Source organism: Cygnus olor, chromosome 15, assembly GCF_009769625.2.
Source record: "Cygnus olor isolate bCygOlo1 chromosome 15, bCygOlo1.pri.v2, whole genome shotgun sequence".
In the NCBI taxonomy this organism is placed as follows: domain Eukaryota; kingdom Metazoa; phylum Chordata; class Aves; order Anseriformes; family Anatidae; genus Cygnus; species Cygnus olor.
This window is the reverse complement of record NC_049183.1, coordinates 262,367-281,587: the sequence shown is the minus strand read 5'-3', so window position 1 is coordinate 281,587 and position 19,221 is coordinate 262,367. Positions and strand designations below refer to the sequence as shown.

Below are 19,221 nucleotides of genomic sequence, written 5' to 3'. Positions count from 1 at the left end.
TGGAATGATATTTGCATTTTTTCTATATTATATCTAAAGTTCGACTTTGATTACAGGTACATTGGTTACTACTGATTCTCAGATTTGTTGCATATATCAAGTAGCTGAGCCCAGGAGATTATGCAAACAAATTTAATTCTCTAAAACACATGGTTTATGTCACCAAGCAAATATTACTACAATTGTGGCCCATGCATTGGGAAAACTAGGTTGCTCTTGAAAATCAGTTGGTGTTCTCTCCCTGGAGACCAGGCTCCATTCCACCACAGAGCTGCCCTTGAGGCTCTGCCTTCTCAGAAGCACAGCTCTTCTGTCTCAAAGCCGTGACCCGCAGCTCTGCTGCCCTTGGCCCAATTCTGCAGCTGGGTCTAGCACCTCTTTGCCTTGGGTCAAACACTGCTAGCCTGGGGCTATTTTATCCCTTAGCACAGCCTCTGCAACCACTGACCTCGGGGGCTGCACTGGCACTACACACGTTCAGGCTGAACAGTGCTGTGAGCAGGTTGCTCGGCATCTCAAAATCTGATTTGCCCATTACTCACTTGTTGAACACTGCTGCTACCTCTTAAGTCTTTTGTTTAAGCTCTTTAACAAGAAGCAGCAGGAGCATTTCTTAAAAAATATGGGAGCAAGATTAAAATGTCATGCTTCAGCCAATTTACTGCAAAATATAAGAATCTCTACTACTATCTAAACTAACCTCTTGCTTTGCACCATTTAATCATATAGATTTACTGTGGGCACGTGTAGAGTAAATTGCTTGCAGTGAAGAGGCAAAGCCTCATCTTGAAGAATCTTTAAAAGCGCTCTTTTTTCACTGCCCAGTCCTGCATAGTTCCGCATCATCCACTCTATGCAGAAATTACCGCCCAATTCATTAGGAATTTCCCATTTGTCTTCATTCTGCTGGAATGCTGGAAAAGGGCTTTCATTTGCTGTGTGAACTGGAACCCTTGGGTTTCATACTATTTTTCCTCATGAGTTTAGTTTCCTGCTCTTGTACCAGGCCTTATTTCAGAATTTCCTTCCATAGTAGAGGTGTGGGGATATTTTGCTGGGCATTGAGCTTTACAATGATTGTATAGTGATCTGCAGAAGTGTTGGTTTTATGCAGTGAGACAACAAATGCTTCATCTGCAGCACTTTCACACACACCTGCTCCATCACCAAGGTGAATCCACAACCAGCGTTAGCATTTCACCATCTTGCCAACTTTCCATCACTTCCATCTATGTGGTGCTAGCTGCTTCACCCTTCTGAAAGGATGTATTTCCCCACACCCGGGACACTTCGAAACATCCCCATCACCAAAAAAAGAAAAAAAAAAAAAAGAAAAAAAAGAGAGAGAGAGCATTTTTAGGACTCTGTAGCGGCGACCAGGGCTGTCTGTCCCCCCTGCGCACCACAGCAGGGCGCTGAGGTACACCCCACCTGAGGCGCACTGCCTGCCTCCAAAAGATGGCGGCGGCCGCCCGCCTTCTGAGGGGCGGGCCAGGCGGGCCGGGCGGGGCGGGCCGGGCCGCTCTCCGGAAGCGCTCGGCGGCGGCGGCGGTTGCGGGTGGTGCCGGGCCGGGCCGGGCCGGACCGGACCGGACCGGACCGGACCGGACCGGACCGGGCGGGCTGGTGCGGGCGAGGGATGGAGGTGATCAGAAGCAGTGAGTGAGCGGCAGCCCCTGCTTGCCTCGTACCTCGCGGCCGAGGGCTTCCCCGCTGTCCCAGCTCCCCCGTTCCCCTTCCCCCGGCCTCAGGCTCTGGGCAGGGGGCGGCCCCGCGCCGCCCCTCGCCCCGCAGGGACAGCCCTGAGGGGCGGCGGGCGGGCATGGGCCGCGGACGGCTCAGGCATGTTTTGACTTTTTCCCTGCAGATTTTAAGGATAGCCTGAGCAAAGTCTGTGAAGCCATCGAAGAGGCGGACTTCCTGGCCATTGATGGGGAGTTTTCAGGTACAGTCGGGTGTTCTGGCAGTATCTGTGCGGTGCCAGGTGCATGAGTTTGGTGTGTGGTATATCCAAGTGTTGGCTTGAAGTAGCTGAAGCAAAGGCTACTGGAAAGCGATTAAACCACTTATTCTATGTATCATAGCAAGGTTTTGGTCAAGGAAAGGTACGTGTCATGCTCACAGTTCTACTCTCTCCCCACAGTAATTTTTGAGCATGTTAATTGATTCTCAGCTGCAGCTGTCAAAGAAGCCTCAGGAAAGACATAGAGGTTTTTGTGCCTCATGAAAACAAGAGGTTGGGATAAATAATGGAGATCCTGCAAGTGTTTGGACAGGGAAAGAGACCAGTAAGGACTTAGACATTTGTAAAGCCTGGAGGGTCTACGCATCAGAGACTCTTTAAAAAGTGTTTTAGCTTTGGGATGTAGTCATTAGGCAACCGTGAAAAGTAAATATGATTAAAAAAATGTTTTTGTTAGCTGTGGTGCTTATGGAAATACAGTTAGTATTTTGTGTTGCTTAAGGTGACTAAGTCATTCAATGAATCTCTACGCTGCACTCTTCACGTTTTGTAGTTTGACTTTGATCCTCCATTGTGTTGTAACATCAACGTCATGTTACTGGTAGGAGATGTTTTCATGTTAGTATCTCATAGGATAGGAACCAGACTTCTGCAGCAATGCTTTACTGCTAGAACAGTACTATTACATTGGGTGTCTTCTGTGTTGCAGATGCATATTTTTACACAGCGGAAATTTGTTCTTAACTGAAATACTCGTAATATGCATTTTAAGCGAAAACATTTTTCTTAACTTACCAGTTGTGACATCGCTTAGTTGTGGCTAATTTTGAAAAGCTTACCCAAAGCCAAATACGTTCTGCTTTTTCAGGGATCAGCGATGGGCCTTCTGTTAGTGCATTAACCAATGGCTTTGACACTCCAGAAGAAAGGTATCAGAAACTTAAAAAGGTAAAGTGTTTACCATGACTAAAATGAAAATGCTGGAAAAAAGTTCCGTAGTTCAGAATGGAGACAATGATAGAGGTCTGTACAATTGAGTTACGTAGAGCAGATAAGGATTGCTTGTTTTGTTGTCCTTGCTAACACAAGAATTCAGAAGTGTCGCATGAAACTGGTGGAAGTTGTAGTCAGAACAAAGGGGCATGATTCTTCATATAAGAGATAGTAGATATGTAGAGCTTGTTATCAAAAGATGTTGAGGGTGTTAATCAGTTTGAAATGGGACTAGGTAAGGGAAATTCAGTGACAGAGAAACTACATCAGGACTAAGGTCCTTCCTGAACTACCTCCCCTGCAGCAGGAACTGTTGCTAAGCCAACTGAAATGCCAGTTGCCACCACCTCTGCCTCTCTGCAGGATGGGAGGGGAGGGGAGAGAAGAGGTGCTAAAAGAAGTCAAAAGAGTCTTAAAAAACAGCCAAATGACCATGGGAGATAACATGTAGTGTGTGAGCATCTAGCAGTCAAAACTGTGATGTTTTGGGTTGTTTTTCCTTTCCTCTTCCCCCTATAAGAGAGGGATCAGAAAAGAGGAGTGCTAAGTGTCTTAGCACATGCTGTTTCTTGAGCTGCAAGGAGTCAATAAACACTGCTTACTATTATTTTGTTAAGAGGCATTGCAGCACGAGGGAATTGCTGGTTAGTGTTCCTATTGTTCCTCTCTATTAGGGGTAGCCATTGAGAAACTAGAACAACAAATGGCAAAAACTAGGGAAGAGGCTATAGCTTGAAAACAAACAAAAAAAGGCAAAAAGTGACCCAGAAGAAGACACTAATGGAGACCGGTTTCTGAAGAGCATCCAATAAGCTAGTGGATGCCACCTGCTATTCCTCTGGCTCCATATGAGAAAGGCCAGGTGAACTTAATGTTAGTTTATTTATTTATTGTCTTTTATGCAATGGTATCTTCTTACGTATAATATTTTGGAGAAACTTGGAGACAGGAAAAGCTATGTTAAGACCACAGGAGATCTGCAGTCCTCCAGCCTTCCCTCTGGCATGTGTTTGTAAAGGCAGACAAAGTCCAAAAGGTGAACATGTGTGGGTACCATTATGCAGGTACCTAGAGTTCTTGATGCATAGTTTCAGATCAAATAATTCAAAGACTTCTGTGGCTCCTCCCAGTTTGGAGACCAGGCAGATAGTCAGTGTAAACAGGGCTCCTAGTTTGCTTGTTGTAACAGAGCCTCTGGCTACTGTTTGTGTACCTGCAAGAGTTGCCATGGGCTGGAAGCCCAAAAAGTGCTAGAGCCGGTCAAGACTTTCAGAGCTTCAGGGTAGCTGATGATTTAGACTCTGCAGGCACAAACAGTCTGGTGTATCTGAACCTAACCTGAAATTTTGTTATCATCTTCGTAAAATTTCTCTTTTGCCAGCCAATGAATTAAAATGATTATTGACATTTTTGATCTTTATGCTCAAAGATTAGAAGATTAGTGTTGTATATCCTGTGACTGCCCAATCCCCCCCACGACTGAATTGAATAATTCTGTGTGTTCATTGTGTTTAAAAGGGCTGTTTGGCCCTCAGGAAGAATGAGTCAGTGCAACCAGGATGCTTGTTTATTTTCCTATACACCTACAGCAGTGTTCAAAACATTTCCAATATTGATTCAACAATTGTGAAATAGAGGACAGGATGATAAGTACCTATCTCGTACTTCTATCACTGTTAGCCACATGTATTAGAAGAATATTAAAAGTATTATCATACATATTTGGAAACAATATGCAGCCAGCGTCCCTCATAGCCTCTTGCCACGCTACTTGGAGTGTAAGTGAATGTAAGAAGGTGAACTGACAGCTGCTTTAGGTACACCATCTTTTCCTTGTGTGTGAGCAACAGGTAGAGACATAGGGGACTTCCATTAGTTCTTGTGTGTTTAGGGAATAAAAATGCATTCTACAAGTCATCTTTAGGCAGTAGTGTGATGATTTCTAGGTAAATGGGGTTGAAAACTAGTTAAGATCTGGTGAATTTACTTCAAAATTACCAACAGAGTAAATGTTGGTTATGAAGATCCAGATCTGTTTAAATTTGAAATGAAATCATACCTATTCTGGGTGCACCCCAGTTATTTTTAAATATGTACAGCTCTTATTCTCATGCAAAGTTTTCCTTTCCTTTCCAGCATTCCATGGATTTTTTGCTCTTTCAGTTCGGCCTTTGCACTTTTAAATATGACCACACAGAAGAGAAGTATGTAATTCTCTTATTCCTTGCTTTGTTCATTGAGGAATTTATGAGTATAGATAAGATGTATTGACATGCAACTCATCTTTTTCACAGGTATATAATGAAGTCATTTAATTTCTATATTTTTCCAAAACCCTTTAACAGAAGTTCACCAGATGTCAAGTTTGTCTGTCAGGTTAGTAGAAAAACAATTTGAATTTTTTTGGGTAAGATATACCTGCAGGAGGCTTCTAAGCAGAGGTTTTCCTGAAAATACTAAATCATTGTAGAGGGAGAAGTCATTGGTTCTTTTAACAGTTTTAAAGACAGATAAGTTTGTGTTTTGTTTTGTATTCTTTAAGAAGAAATAAAAGCATCAGTTAAGAAAAATCCTCCCAAATGAGCTTCAAGGAAATACCTTTGACTTCACTTAAGTCTCATTACATGTTACATTGTATTCCCTGTTGTTTCTGGAATTGGAGATAGTGTTTCAAACCTGGCAAGATGATTCTATTTTTTTCCCCTTGTCTGACTTCCTGTTTCCTTGCTCTTTCTAGGTTGATTCTTTATTCTCAATTGCTTATCTAATTTTCATTGCTTTCCAAACTATTGCCAGCATTTTCCTGGTCTCAGATTTTTTCTACTGACCCATATTTTTCACTCTAGCTTTTTCTCTCCATGTAATTTGGTTTTTCATCTTTATCCCTTTAGTGTATCTGTTCTTACTTTGTAAGTAAAAAATAAATCATAAACTAATGCAGAAATTACAGTTTGAGATCAGTATTTGAAGAAATGAAAGGAAAATCTAGAATAAAAATAGATAAGAAAATCTAGAATATGGTCTGCTTAAATGTTGCATTTAGCTGAATTACTGAAACTTTCTACCCCAACTTGTTACAGAAACAGAGGTTTCTTTTTATTACATCTGTTTTTCCTTAGGAGAAGATGATGTATGTCTTTGGTGAGGAAAATTGTAATAAAAGATAGATACATAAAAAGCCTTTAGTGAACTCTGTGCTGGGATTAAGTTTATCGGGTTGTTACCTTTTTGGCCTGAATGGCTAGACAAAGAAGTATGGTCTCTCATTTCATTCTGATTTGGAGAAATGAGGTTGTCTTCTACTGCAACTTTTCTGTTCAAACAAAAAAACAGCTAAACAAAGCCTCCTTATTCCTTTAGATGACTGAATGGCAGTGTTATTGCTATGTATTATTATGTATTATTATGCAGTGTTATTATTGTAAAAGCCAAACATACTGTTTATCCTAGATAGATTTTTTTTTTTTCTGGGATTTGAGACTTACTGTTAGTAATTTCATTCCTTTTTGTTTGTTTTCATTGTATCTGTACTGTGTTCCTCTGTACTGTGTTTTCTAGCTGTGTTTTCTAGTTTCATCTAGCTAAGTTTTGTGCTCGGACAGGTTAATTCCTGTGTGATCTTTTGTCTGTCTCCTGGATGTTCGTTTTGATTTTTAGACTTTAATAAAAGAGCGTAAGTGCTCCTTAACCAGTTATTTAAAATGAAACTCTGGATAACTGCTCTAGATTTAATGACACTGAACAGTGCAAGAAGAAATTTTGGACTGTCTATGGTAGGACTCTATTGGATAGTATCTGGGGCAGTAGAGAAACCAGGCTTTTCATTGCTAAAACTTCAGTATGTATTCTTTGAGTCATTGCCTTAAAAGGTTGTCCAGTCTTGAACTTGGTTGTCTTGATTCAGAAAACAAAGCCAATGAAAATTCACACAATAAGTAAAGTTGAAACTAGTATGTTTTCACTGGCTTTTTTGTTGTTGATGTATCTTGTGCTCCTATATAGCATTGAAACCCTAAATTGTTTAAGGTTGACCCATGTGTCAGAATAGCTTTGGGAGACACAGCTGATTTTGAGATACCCTATAGAAGCTGAAAGTACATAACAAAAGTAACATGGTTTAAATTTGCTTTGGTTTCTTTAGGTTCACAAACTTAGTTGCTCTTCATCCTGAATATTACTATAATTTCTTAAAAACTTAAGTAACTTAAAAATAGTTGATCTTTGTAAGCCATTGATACTCTTGCCAATTGTAAACCTATTTTCTTTTGTTACAGAGTTCAAGTATAGATTTTTTAGCAAACCAAGGATTTGATTTTAATAAAGTTTTTCGCAACGGTGAGTTTTTTTTCTTTCCATATCTGCAAAATTTATGATGACATCTTTCTTCATGTTATGCAAAAAGAAAAAAAGGCAGCCATTCACAGTATTCTCTTATCACAGAGTGAAGTTCTGTAACAGTAATTCTAAATTATTAAATTCTGGGCATAATTCTAAATTACTCATATCTGGTTCTAGAATTATGCTGATAGTTACTCCCTTTTCAAAAATTAATTATATAGAATCCAACTGAATAGAATTCCTATTTAAATAAGTGCTTAGTAGTTTATTTTTCTTTGCTAAGTAAACATAAATAGATGAGTAATAAATTACATAGCAGGGTAATGGAACAATTGTAAGGCCTTTTAAGTAACATTTTTAGAAAAGGTATCAGTGCTTTGTAATAGGTGCTGCTGCAGTCTATTATCAAAGCATTGCAGATATCAAGGAAGAGAAGTGCCAAATATTCCTGTGATTATGATCTACAGCTCTGCGGTTCTCAGGCCCATGGTTTGTGCAAATGAGGCATACAGATCTTAAGAATCCAACAGTACCAGCTAATTTCACATGTGGTTGAAGAAAACCTTTATACCCACAAATAAAGAATGGGATCTAGAATGGGTGACTGAAAGGGCTGAATGTGTTTTGAGCTTTCAGGGGGGTAACGTTGGCAGATTCTTGGTTAGTAATAACTCTTTCCTAAATCTACATCCTTAACCTGCTTGTAATTATTATGAGTTTTTAATTGTCCTTTTTTTTTTTTTTTTTTTTTTAGGAATTCCGTATTTAAATCAGGAAGAAGAAAGACAGCTAAGGGAACAGTATGATGAAAAACGTTCTCAGGCCAATGGTGCAGGATCTCTCTCCTATATTTCTCCCAATACCACAAAATGTCCTGTCACAATTCCTGAAGATCAGAAAAAATTCATTGAGAAAGTAGTGTAAGTAAAATTGTCTAATATAAAATGAAACTTTATTATGCATATGGTGACATTACAATAAACCATAACTCTTAAAATACTTAGTTTCCTACTGTTTATGATAAAATATTCTGTGAAAGGAAAGACAAATTAGAAAATACAGAGAGAAATCCATTATGAGTTTCATTAGTTTAGCAAAAGAAACCCAAACCCTTTAGTTGGCCTTCAACATAAGGAGGTGTAGAATTTTGGTTGTGGGTGTTTTTTATCTGATGGCAATTTCCTCCTTTGCAAAACAGAACAGAGTTAGGGGAAGAAACACTTAACCAATACTTCTATTAAATCTGCATCTGCCTAGCAACGCTTAATGGTCTTAGGTGAAAAACAAGACATCCCCTCACTAATGTGACAGTTTAATGCTATCTTTCTTCAATGTTGTTGAAACTAAAACATAAACACGTTGACATAACATAAACATAGTGACATGTTTGTAAATTGAAGATGTTTTTATTAGGTTGCTAGTTTTTCTTTTTTTTTTTTTTTTATGTTTAAGTGTTTTCTTTTGGGGAGAGCTGTAAACATCCCAGTAAAAAGAAAAAGATAGCTATAGGGGCAAGTCATCTATTTAATCTTTTTTTTTTTTTTTTTCCAGGGAACAGATAGAAGAATTGTTAAAGAATGAAGAAAATGAAAGTTTGGAACTGGAGCCGTGTACAGGGTCAGTTTCTGAATTTGTCTTCTAAAAATGATTTTTTTGGCTATATTGAATTAGGGGAGTTACAGGGAAGAAGAAAGATATCTTGACCCGGGCTAACTGTAACAAAAACTACATTTATCTCTGAATGTTGAGAAAACCTGGTAATCTATATGCTTGTCATACTCTGCTTTATGAGCCGTAACTTCTGCCTGCAGTGTCAACATATGTAAGTATAGCTACATAAGTGTCTTGCATACATAAGCCTACTCTTGTAGTTGCTGTAGTGCTCTATAAGCATTGGAGATGCATTTTATAAATAACTTTCTCAAATCTATTGAGCTATTAATTGTTTTGTTCATTGTTGACACCGTGTTTTAAAACTGTTTCTAGTGGCTCTCCTTCCCAAACTTACTTATTAGCCTATTTAGCTTTGGAATCCAGATGTACAATTATTATCTTAGGGAAAAAAAAAAAAAGTTATCCCAACTTAGAGATACTAGAGCATTGTGAAACTGGAGTAAGGTTACATTGCTGCATCTATATTCAGTAATCATGAGTGCAGAATGTTTGCTTGTGAGAAGATACACGAATAGCTGTACAAAATGTTCCAAATGCCTTCGCAACTTGGCAACTGGCCTACAGGTTTTGGTATGAGTGAATTATACTCTTAACTTAAAAATGTTTCTACATAGGAACTAAAGCAGGCTTTATTTGAACATTATTACTTTGAAACACGTATGTAAAATACGACTTAGTAACATAATTATCTTTTGGTTTTAGTTTTCAGAGGAAATTAATTTATCAGACCTTGAGCTGGAAGTAAGTTACTGATAATTCTGTCTTACTCTATAATTTTAGTATTTCTGATTTAAAAAAAAAAAAAAGGGGGGGGGTGAGGGGGGGAGTAAAAGTTGATCTATTTAATCTCAGAGGTGATTAATTTAGATTTTTTTTCTTTCCTTTAAGGGAAGATTTCTATGGTGTTCTAAAGATAAATTGCATTAAACTGGTTTGTGATGATTCATTTGAACATTTTAAAGCTTAATATTAATTTTATCATTCCTGTCTAAAACCTGTGAATAGAACAGCAAAGTGCAGAAGCCTAGAGTTATGTAACAAATGCAACTTGACAGGTTTTTAGTGAAAATGAAGGTGCATGTGCTTATGGATGTTGTGGGCTTTACTTGGAAAAACTTCTATGTTGCTCATTTTAACATCTAATTTTTCTGTTAGATGTCAGGTATAACCATTTCTGACCTTAAAAAATCCTAGTTCTAGTGGCAGTTCCCCTCTTCTGACTTTCTTTATCCTATACCTTTGCCTAATTATATATCCCTTAAGGCCTTACAAGAAACTGTAAGGCTGTTTGAGTAGGGCTTTAGAGATGAGGTTTTGCTCCAACTACACTACTAAAAGGTAGAAAATACAATGGAATTTTTTTTGTACGTTTAGTTATTTCAGTGTTGCAAACAATATCTGACACTGTTACGTGTACTGGAACTGGATGAAATAAAGCTGCTCTGTATAAAATGGAATCTCAAAAAGTGAACTTGAGAACTAACTTGAGAAGAACAGAGGTGTTTTCAAGAATTTTACTGTGTTTCTGAATATATTGATAAAATATCTGTAGCTTCCAGTAGGATGTGGTGTTATGCTTGTCTGACGTTTATTCTTGCATCTTCTCGCAATGTATAGAAGAGTGTGTTTTTTAAATTTTCAACTGTGTACACTGCGTGGGGATATTGGTGAGAGAAAGTGAAGTTGTGAAGTTAGCTTGGAGATTATTAAAGCAGAAAACAATGAGGTTATTGATTGCCCTTCTCTCTTGAAGGGAGAGTGGCGCAGTCCTGAACTCTTCACAAGTCACATTCTCTTTTCAAGAGCTCTGTTGTGCAACAGAGTTCTGATGCATCCAAGGTCTATGACATGAAACAGCTTGAAAGTGAATCCTAGGTTGAAAATTATGTGGGAAGTCAGGGTTAACAGGACACAATAGTACTCTAGTATGTGTCCTCTAAGGACTCTTTTTGGTAGTTCTAATACTACAGTTTCTCTAGTACTAGATTTAGTAGTAGCCAGAGGATGAAGGAAACATTCTGGTTCTGTGTGGGTTATATAATTGTGGTTATTTTTTTTTTTATGATGGGAAGATCAGAAGATGAACAAGATGGTATTTCATTGCCTTAAAAACAAGGCGTGATGTTCTCTGGCCTTGCTAGTTGTTGGGTGTTCTGTTGTTGGGTGTTCTGTGGCAGCACTCTGGTAATTAAATGTGGTTGCGGTGCAGTGATGCAACCGAATAGCAGAGCTAACCAAATTTATATTAATATTTACTATTTATTAGATCTTCCTATTAGCAGGAAACTCAGAGTGGTTTATAAATACTAAAATAAATGACATGGTAGAGGCATGCAGCCACCAAAGAAGTTGGCTTGTGGCTGCAGATAAATGAGAGCTTTCTCACAAGTGTTTTGGTTTTATAACTTCTTACATTTACTTTTCATGTGTTCTGATGTAGGTATCCAAAAGGTATCCACGTTGAAACTTTGGAGTCGGATAAGGTAACTAGGCAAGTTACTGCCTGTAACATTTTTCCTGTTGAAATTGTACTTCTCAGTTTTACTAATGTTCCAGATCTCTAGGTCTGACCAACAGTCCTGATTTCTACATCCAACTTGAGCTTTGTTATGCAAAATGTGGAACTTCTTAAATAAAATATGATTAACTAGTTTCTAGTCTTTAAATATGAATTATATATGAATTATATTAAGCCACACAAGTATATGTTTATTACTTAAAAATTTAAAGAGGGACACCAAATGGTACTTTTAAATGCGGTGTTTGTGACATTCAGTGTTGGTGAAGAGTATGTATATGAGTGAAAAGTGACTCTTGATCTTATGAGAACAATAGTGTCATTGCATACTGCATCCTCCCTTCCCAGCTCAAATCTCTGTTTCAAAAATATTTGAAATCTGTTAGCTATAATGAAACACTGATAACCTTTCTTAAAAAGTAAAAAGTGGATTTAGTAAAAGTTAGGTTTAGTGGGTATATATGATACAGCTTTCTAAACTAGACTTTTGGGTGTGGATGATAAGGTGGTGCTTAGAGTAGAAACAGTCACGTTGCCAAGTTACTGCTGCTGAGATATGACTTAATTTTCTTTACAATTTAATTTACAAAAACTTGCAATGGTTGTAAGCATGAACTTCTCAGAGTCATTCCTCAAATGATACTTTTCTGATTTTAGAAGGAGAGATATATTGTTATTAGCAAGGTAGATGATGAAGAACGAAAAAGAAGAGAACAGCAGAAACAAGCAAAGGAACAGGTAAATATTTGCAGTAAGTTCCATTTCTTTAGTTTGAATGAGAGAGAGAGGGGGAGAATCTATGACTTCAACCAGCTGTGTAAAATTGCTTGCGATAGGGTTTGGTAGTATTTCCCTTTTGCTTGGCTGTAGATGTTGTTTGAAACTGATTCTCCAAATTCTGCTCAGACATCTTTTGCTTTGCAGTATAGCAAAAAGAGTTGCAAGATACTCTACAAAGTTTTAAAGAGTAACTAATTGTAGAATACTTAACCAATATTGTGGAGCACTGGATTCCTCCTTATGTGAATCTGCTCTGTCAGAAAAGCAAGGTCTAGACATAGGAAACATAGTTGAATTGCATTTGTTAGTGCTCTATGACAACAGTCCTTGCAAAAAGTCTTGCAAAAATGCTGGAGCAAGTGTTCATGTTATTTGGATTTGCAATCTGACCTTGATGTAGTACCCTGTTAAAAAACGTGCTTGCTTTTAGTTGTGCAATTAATGTAATCTGATTTTTCTTAATAGAAACATGCTGCACACAACTACTGTAGTAACAAGTTGACTGGGAAGTCATATGTGGTATTCAGTCACTCTCAGCTTTATTTATGGGACTTGATACCAAGTCTGAAGCAAGTTTTTGGGAGTCTTAAGACTGAAATTGTGGCCATGGTTGATCACTTGTCTCCCATTGATGTCTTGTCATTTGTGCATATGTGTTTCAAGATAAAATCAACTTGGATGGAGTGAATAATGTTTGCATGCAGAATCCCTCTTAAGAGGGAAGGAGCTATCTAATAGAGACCTAATCTAAAGTGGCATCTCTTCTTGCCAGAGGAATGTTAGGAACAACTTATTACTGCAGTAGACTTTTCTGAAGCAGTTTTTATGGGTGTATTAATCAGTCTGACTAGCGGCACTAAGAGCTGAACTAAAATAACAGTGAGTGCTTTATTGAATTTCACTTACGGTTGAGCAAAGACAAATAATGCAAGGCAGAAATTACTTGGAAAAAATACTTGAAAAAGGAGAACCTATTGGGGGAAAAGTGCTTTAAGTGAAACTAAGCTGAAGAATGAAGTGAAACTTAAGATACATAACAGTTTTAGTATCTTCTTGAGCTGTTTACAGTCTAGCAACTGGTGAGCACTACTGAAAATACTGTATAGACGACAAATTGGGTATAACTTTACTGGGTCTGGTTTAGATGAAGCTAACTTTCCTCATAGCAGCACATGTGGTGCTGTGGGAAAGGAGGAAGGAAGGGGGGATGTTCGTGGTTATGGTGTTTGTTTTCCCAAGCAGCCATTAAGCAAGCATACTGAGGCCATGCTTCCCAGGAAGTGGCTAGACATCTACCCGCTGATGGGAAGTGAAGTAGTCAATGAATTCATCTTTTTGCTTTGCTTGTGCATGGAGCTTTTGCTTTTCTTATTAACCTGTTGTTATCTTGATCCACTTGTCTTTTTCCCTTCCTTTTACTTTTTTTTTATTATTATTAATTTCTCCCCAGTCCCTGGGAGAGGCGAGTGAGCAAAAGGCAGCGTGGATACTTGGCTGCTGGCTGGAGTCAACCTACAGCAGTGGCTTGCAACTTGTCCAACCTTACAGTGAACCAGAGCTATATTATAACTGGAATTCTCACCAGCATGTGGCTTTGGCCTCATGTATTTTCCAAACATTGACATTTCCGTTGTGGTCTGCTCTTGCTTATAGCTGAGAAAACATTTGAGCCAAACAGGGATTAAAATTTTCAGTGTGCCTGTTTACAGGTACTATTTTGACAGTATTTGTGTTTATATTTCACTAACGCCAGAATCTTTGCTTACAGGAAGAACTGAATGATGCGGTAGGATTTTCCAGAGTTGTTCATGCTATTGCAAATTCTGTGAGTAATGTGATTTTTAATGTACCTTTAGAAAAATAATTCCAACAAAGGCTTCTTTTGTTGTTATATTTTGCAAGATAAGGTGGAATGCATGTTAAAGTTGCTTCTCTTTTTGGTATTTTCTTTTTTTCTAGTTGACATTGTTACATGGTTTACGATGGGTTAGTATGTCAGGTTAAGTAAGCTCATAAACTGATTGATGTGAATGACCTCATTATCTGTAAGACTCAACGGCAGATTTTTTTTTGTATTTTTTTTTAACAAGATTCTCTTAGGTAACTAAGCTTTCAGGTTTTTTCTATGTTCAAAAAAGATTGTTTATTTTTCCCGCAGTTAAATGCTTAATCACAGAAGGTCATCTGGGTCTTTTCTACTTATGTAGTTTAAGTAGGCTATAGTTTGACATATGTACCTTTCAGCCTGATTATTTCCAAGTAGTTGAGACAGCCTGCTTTTGAGATAACAAATGTGTGTGTATATTGTTTTCTTTAGCTAAGGAAGGATGCATGGAAGCAGAAAAAGTTGTCATGTCAAATGAAGCAGAGTTAACATTAAAAAAAATTCTTGCACTTTTTTGAGAAGGAACTTGTACAGCACCTGGCATGAATGTTTCCGCACTGTGAGAAGCCACGTCACACCCTTAATATGTCATATATTAATTACAACCATAAAGAATATATTGTGATTTGTTGTACAAGCTGTAAATTAAAAGTTAGCAGACTGACATATTACTTTAATCTTTAATACATTAAAGTTGTGAGAAGCTCTCTTAGTGTTATTTTCTACTTCTCATCATTTCAAGCTGCTGCCGAAGGCTGTGATAAGTGGTTGGGAGTAGAGGAAAGAGAGGAGTAGCAGCCCTCAGAGAATGGAGGAGTCTGTGGGGCAGGTGGAGAGCAAGTCGTGAGGTTTGATTTCTGTTTGTTCCCAGCTGCTCTCAGCTAGCATCTGTGACAGGTGCTTTTCACATACTGCCCTTGCTTTGTCCATGGCTAGAAGTGTGACTAACATTTAACTTACTTTTCACAGGGCAAGCTTGTTATTGGGCACAACATGCTGCTTGATGTTATGCATACTATACACCAGTTCTATTGTCCTCTTCCTGATGTAAGTGATCTTCTCAGTGTTCAGATGGTGACATAAATGCTTTAATATATGTGTTTATTCTGAGAACAATAGAAAGGTATTTTAAAAAGAGCACTTGTGGCTTCTGGGCTACTGCCTTATTTTCTTAAATCTTCATGTAGAAAGTTTAGCTGAATTCTTCACCTTTTTAAAACATTCGGGTTAAATGTTGGAAGTGAATTGTGCCTTCTGCACGTCTGTTAGTCCTTCAAAATCTGCTTGCATAAGGGCAGATAAATGTAACTGATACATTTGTTAGGAGACCGGATTGGAACTTGTGTATTATGTTATTTTTTCCGCTAGTAGTTACGAAGTTGGAAAATGTCTTTATATAAAATATAGTAAAATTAATAGAATGATAAGAAATCTCATAACAGAAATTTATGATGATGTCCATTAGGTTAAAGAGCTGCAATGCCTGAATAATTGGAGGGAGCATGCATTCATGACTGCCCCAGGGCAGTCTGACAATTCATGGCTGCAGTAGTCTTACAATTAAGTTAAGCTAAGTAATGTGCTGGCACTGAGGATGGTGTCTGAGGAAGCCAAAGGTTTCATTGGAGGGATGGGCTGCATGGTAGTTATATTACTTGTGATCCTCAAGGGCTTGTAGATGTTATGGGAAAGACTTGATTGTGAGGTGGGTGAAAGCAGTTTGGGACATGTTCACATGGTGTTGAAGACAAGCAGTCATCAGTTATGCCTGCACTTTTGAATCTTGGAAGATCAAAACCCATAGGAAGTCACCAGTCCACCTGGAGTGATGGCTTATCTTCCAGGGACACATTAAATGCCGGGAATGTCCTTTCAGACATTTAAGTAAAATTGTTGTTGCAGCTGGAACTAGAGGTAGCCTAGGATATATGATAGGATAGGGTATTGGAGGTGATAGAATGCTTCTTCTATGAATCATGGACAAACCAGAAATAATTAGTCTGTACTTCTGTGTAATTGGAGGTGGTATTTACAGCGATGCTGACAAATGCATCTCTTATGAAACGTGAATTTAGTCACTGTATCTCAGTTTTAGAAGCTGATTGGTTAATTGTTGCTATTGTTAACTACCATCCTGGGACTGATAAACAGTTAACATATTTGGATTTTACTTTCTTGTTACTGTTAATTTAGGACCTAAGTGAGTTCAAAGAAGTAACATCATGTGTCTTTCCCCGGTAAGATCTTAGTTCAAACTTGTAACTTCTTTGGTATTGTTTTATCAAGCTGATACTGTTTGTTGTAGCGCTGTGACTAGAAGTAAAATTTTGAACAAGTTAAATACAGTTTTAAGTGTTCCGCAACATCTCTTTCAGAAGAGTAGTGCTAATCTACTTCTTGGCAAAAGATGTTTTTGGCTACCCCCTCGTTTTCAGGATGATGATTGGCATTTTGAGTCTGTACTACATTTGGAACAAGATTTATTTGCTACTGATTGCATCTCTTCCTACTTAGTTAATGGACAAAGCCAAGTAATGTTTTGGCTGCTCCAGGACCAGAGAGTAATGTTACAGTAGGGTGAAACTGCTGATTCCCAGCTAATTAGCCAAAACATTTTTGAGGATTTGGTGAAATTGACATTATTGTGTTTCAATATACTTAACTCTTACTTTGTTTCTAGGCTATTGGATACTAAACTGATGGCGAGTACACAACCTTTTAAGGTAAATTAATGTAGTATTATAGAATGATTTGAAGATACAAATTTGCATTACATGTATTAAAAGAAATATTTTCTTTGAGATAAATGTCTAACAATTTTTTTCTGCAATGCTCCCTTTTGTGTTTAAAAATAAATAAATAAATAAATCCTTGACCCCTGATTGAAACTTCTGAAATTTTGGAATACAGACTTTTACATTTGTACGAGTGATATGTATTTGTTGCAGTTTTAACGTGACAGCAGCTCTGAATTCCAAAATGTACAGCTTTGGCTAATTAAAATGTGATTAGATATGTATTTATTTGTATTGTAAATTAGCACAAAACTGCATACCTACTCGGAGTAGGGGAAGTGTTACTCAGGAACAGATAAGACACAAAAGCTGCTTGTAAATGCAAAGCTTCAGAATATTGTGAATCTGACTCAGATTTGTCTAGAAAATGGCCCTGGAACATCATTAGGTTCTACTATGTCCTACTGTTCTGTGGGTAGTCAGCAGGAGAAAAAAATTTACAGGTTTCTCTTAAAACTTCTTTTAGTATGAGTTTTATTTTTCCAGGGAAGATGTATTGACATAGGTGAGCATATTCTTGTGATCTCCTGTGTAGCTATTGAATTAAATATTAAAAAAAAAAAAAAAAGGCGCTGATGGAGCAGCATCTCTTTCTGCGTACTTTTCTTACTTAAGAATATTGCATAACAGAAAATCTCATTAAGATCTACTTAGATATTTTCAAGTTTGTCTTGAATACTACTGTAGTAATAATAGAGGCTTTTGTATTCTGAAAAGTAATAATCCAGCACAAGTTTTATATTTAGTACAGTTACGTTGATATTTTTAATTTTTACAGTAGATGCTCAGGTTTTGGGCAACTGTTACCAAATGGCGCTTTGGGATGCCAATGCAATGCATGAGTTGAGCTTGCTCACTGTACAGAATTCTTCATACCTTTTCAGACCAGAGATGTGATGATAACTGTAAACAGCTGTCTTGATTTAGAACCAAAGCAAAACTTGGTCCTCAAATTTCAGCCAATTCTGCTTAAGAAATATTGCGTGATATTTTTGGTTTTCTGTTGCTGTTGATTCTGCATGGTTTTTCCATTGTACTGATTGACAAAGAATATTTGATTATTCAATAATGTGAATTAAGTTTGGTTTAAAGAAACTTAATAATCTGGATATTTTTTAATGACATTGTATGTGCATAAATTATATTCAGTATTGCATCTTGGCTGAGCAGAAGCGTAGGATTTGATGAAATGAGCTTTCTGATTGTAAAACTTCTTTCCATGTCTTTGAACTACTTAAAAATGAGCAGTATTTACACATACAAATATTCAAGAATTTCTAGTTGGCAAGCGCACCTCGATACTCACCTTGAATGCCTTCGAACGTTATGATTGACATTTAGGATATTTTACCTTGTTCTTTGTGCTGCCTTCCCTTACCACGTATGCCCTGCATGGTGACAGATTGAAATAGAAATAGTATTTTGGCATAATTTGACCTCAAGAATTCTGAAGAGCATTAATAAATGCTTGTAACTCAGAGAGAGTATGTTGTAGGCTAGGCAAGTTAACTTTTTAAAACTTGGCAGACTTCTTTGGTGTTTTAATTTGAAATGTGGCTGCGTATAAATCCTTAGAGGACACAAGGTGGCAGCAGTAAATACTCATTTTATCCTACTTGATTTCAGTTTTCAGAGAAAATGTGCTTGGCACTGGCAGTTAATGCTGTCCTTTCTTGCAGGAGATCATTAATAATACATCCCTTGCAGAACTGGAAAAGCGTTTAAAAGAAGTTCCATTCAGTCCTCCTAAAGTTGGTAAGGATATATCAAAACGGTCTTCTTTTGGAAATGTTTTCCTCTAGCAGAGGAAAGAGAGTGTCTTCATTATTTTCATTCTTGTCCTGAAATGTGAATTTCCCTACTAATATTTAGTATTTTGTTGAAAAGGACCTTAAAAAATAAATGCAGTTGCATTTAGAACTATTAGTGGAAGTTGGTAGGAATCCTTGCACTTTATTTCAGATAACAGAAGAATGGGAGTATTTCAGTGAACAGCAGTTCTGTCATCTTCTAATGATGGCATTTGTTCTTTAGCTTGATTTTGGTGAGTAACTTGAAACTCTTTCAAGCTGTTTAATTTGTTATAGTCCTTCAGATTGAAGCCAGAGTACTCTGATAGGCACTTGAACAAAGAAAGCCAAGAAAATTTGCAAGTAGCGACTATTTACAGGTGTTTTAGAAATTAGTGAAGTTCCTTTAGAGCTTTCTTTGCTTCGAGGTGAAAGAAAGGAGATGTTATCAAAGGACAACTTTATCTCAAGGTTCTGGAATTTCT

General features: G+C 37.5%; 1 protein-coding gene across 4 annotated transcripts in view; it reads left to right on the top strand.

Moving 5' to 3' along the window:
* Positions 1-1,524: 1,524 nt before the first annotated feature.
* PARN (poly(A)-specific ribonuclease) overlaps positions 1,525-19,221 on the top strand; it is a 62,541-nt gene continuing 44,844 nt past the window's right edge. Inside the window, exons 1-17 of one of the 4 annotated variants that reach the window (XM_040574181.1) lie at positions 1,525-1,579; positions 1,610-1,658; positions 1,868-1,945; positions 2,832-2,911; positions 5,093-5,160; positions 5,251-5,332; positions 7,231-7,291; positions 8,049-8,214; positions 8,846-8,911; positions 9,671-9,709; positions 11,409-11,451; positions 12,144-12,224; positions 14,035-14,091; positions 15,121-15,198; positions 16,345-16,388; positions 16,832-16,874; positions 18,626-18,701. In XM_040574181.1, coding sequence (XP_040430115.1) covers positions 1,640-1,658; positions 1,868-1,945; positions 2,832-2,911; positions 5,093-5,160; positions 5,251-5,332; positions 7,231-7,291; positions 8,049-8,214; positions 8,846-8,911; positions 9,671-9,709; positions 11,409-11,451; positions 12,144-12,224; positions 14,035-14,091; positions 15,121-15,198; positions 16,345-16,388; positions 16,832-16,874; positions 18,626-18,701 — 1,081 coding nt within the window. In that variant the 5' untranslated portion in view covers positions 1,525-1,579; positions 1,610-1,639. Of the gene's footprint in view, positions 1,580-1,609; positions 1,659-1,867; positions 1,946-2,831; positions 2,912-5,092; positions 5,161-5,250; positions 5,333-7,230; positions 7,292-8,048; positions 8,215-8,845; positions 8,912-9,670; positions 9,710-11,408; positions 11,452-12,143; positions 12,225-14,034; positions 14,092-15,120; positions 15,199-16,344; positions 16,389-16,831; positions 16,875-18,625; positions 18,702-19,221 lie in introns of those variants that run through there. The other 3 variants (XM_040574180.1, XM_040574182.1, XM_040574183.1) reach the window with 3 other exon arrangements.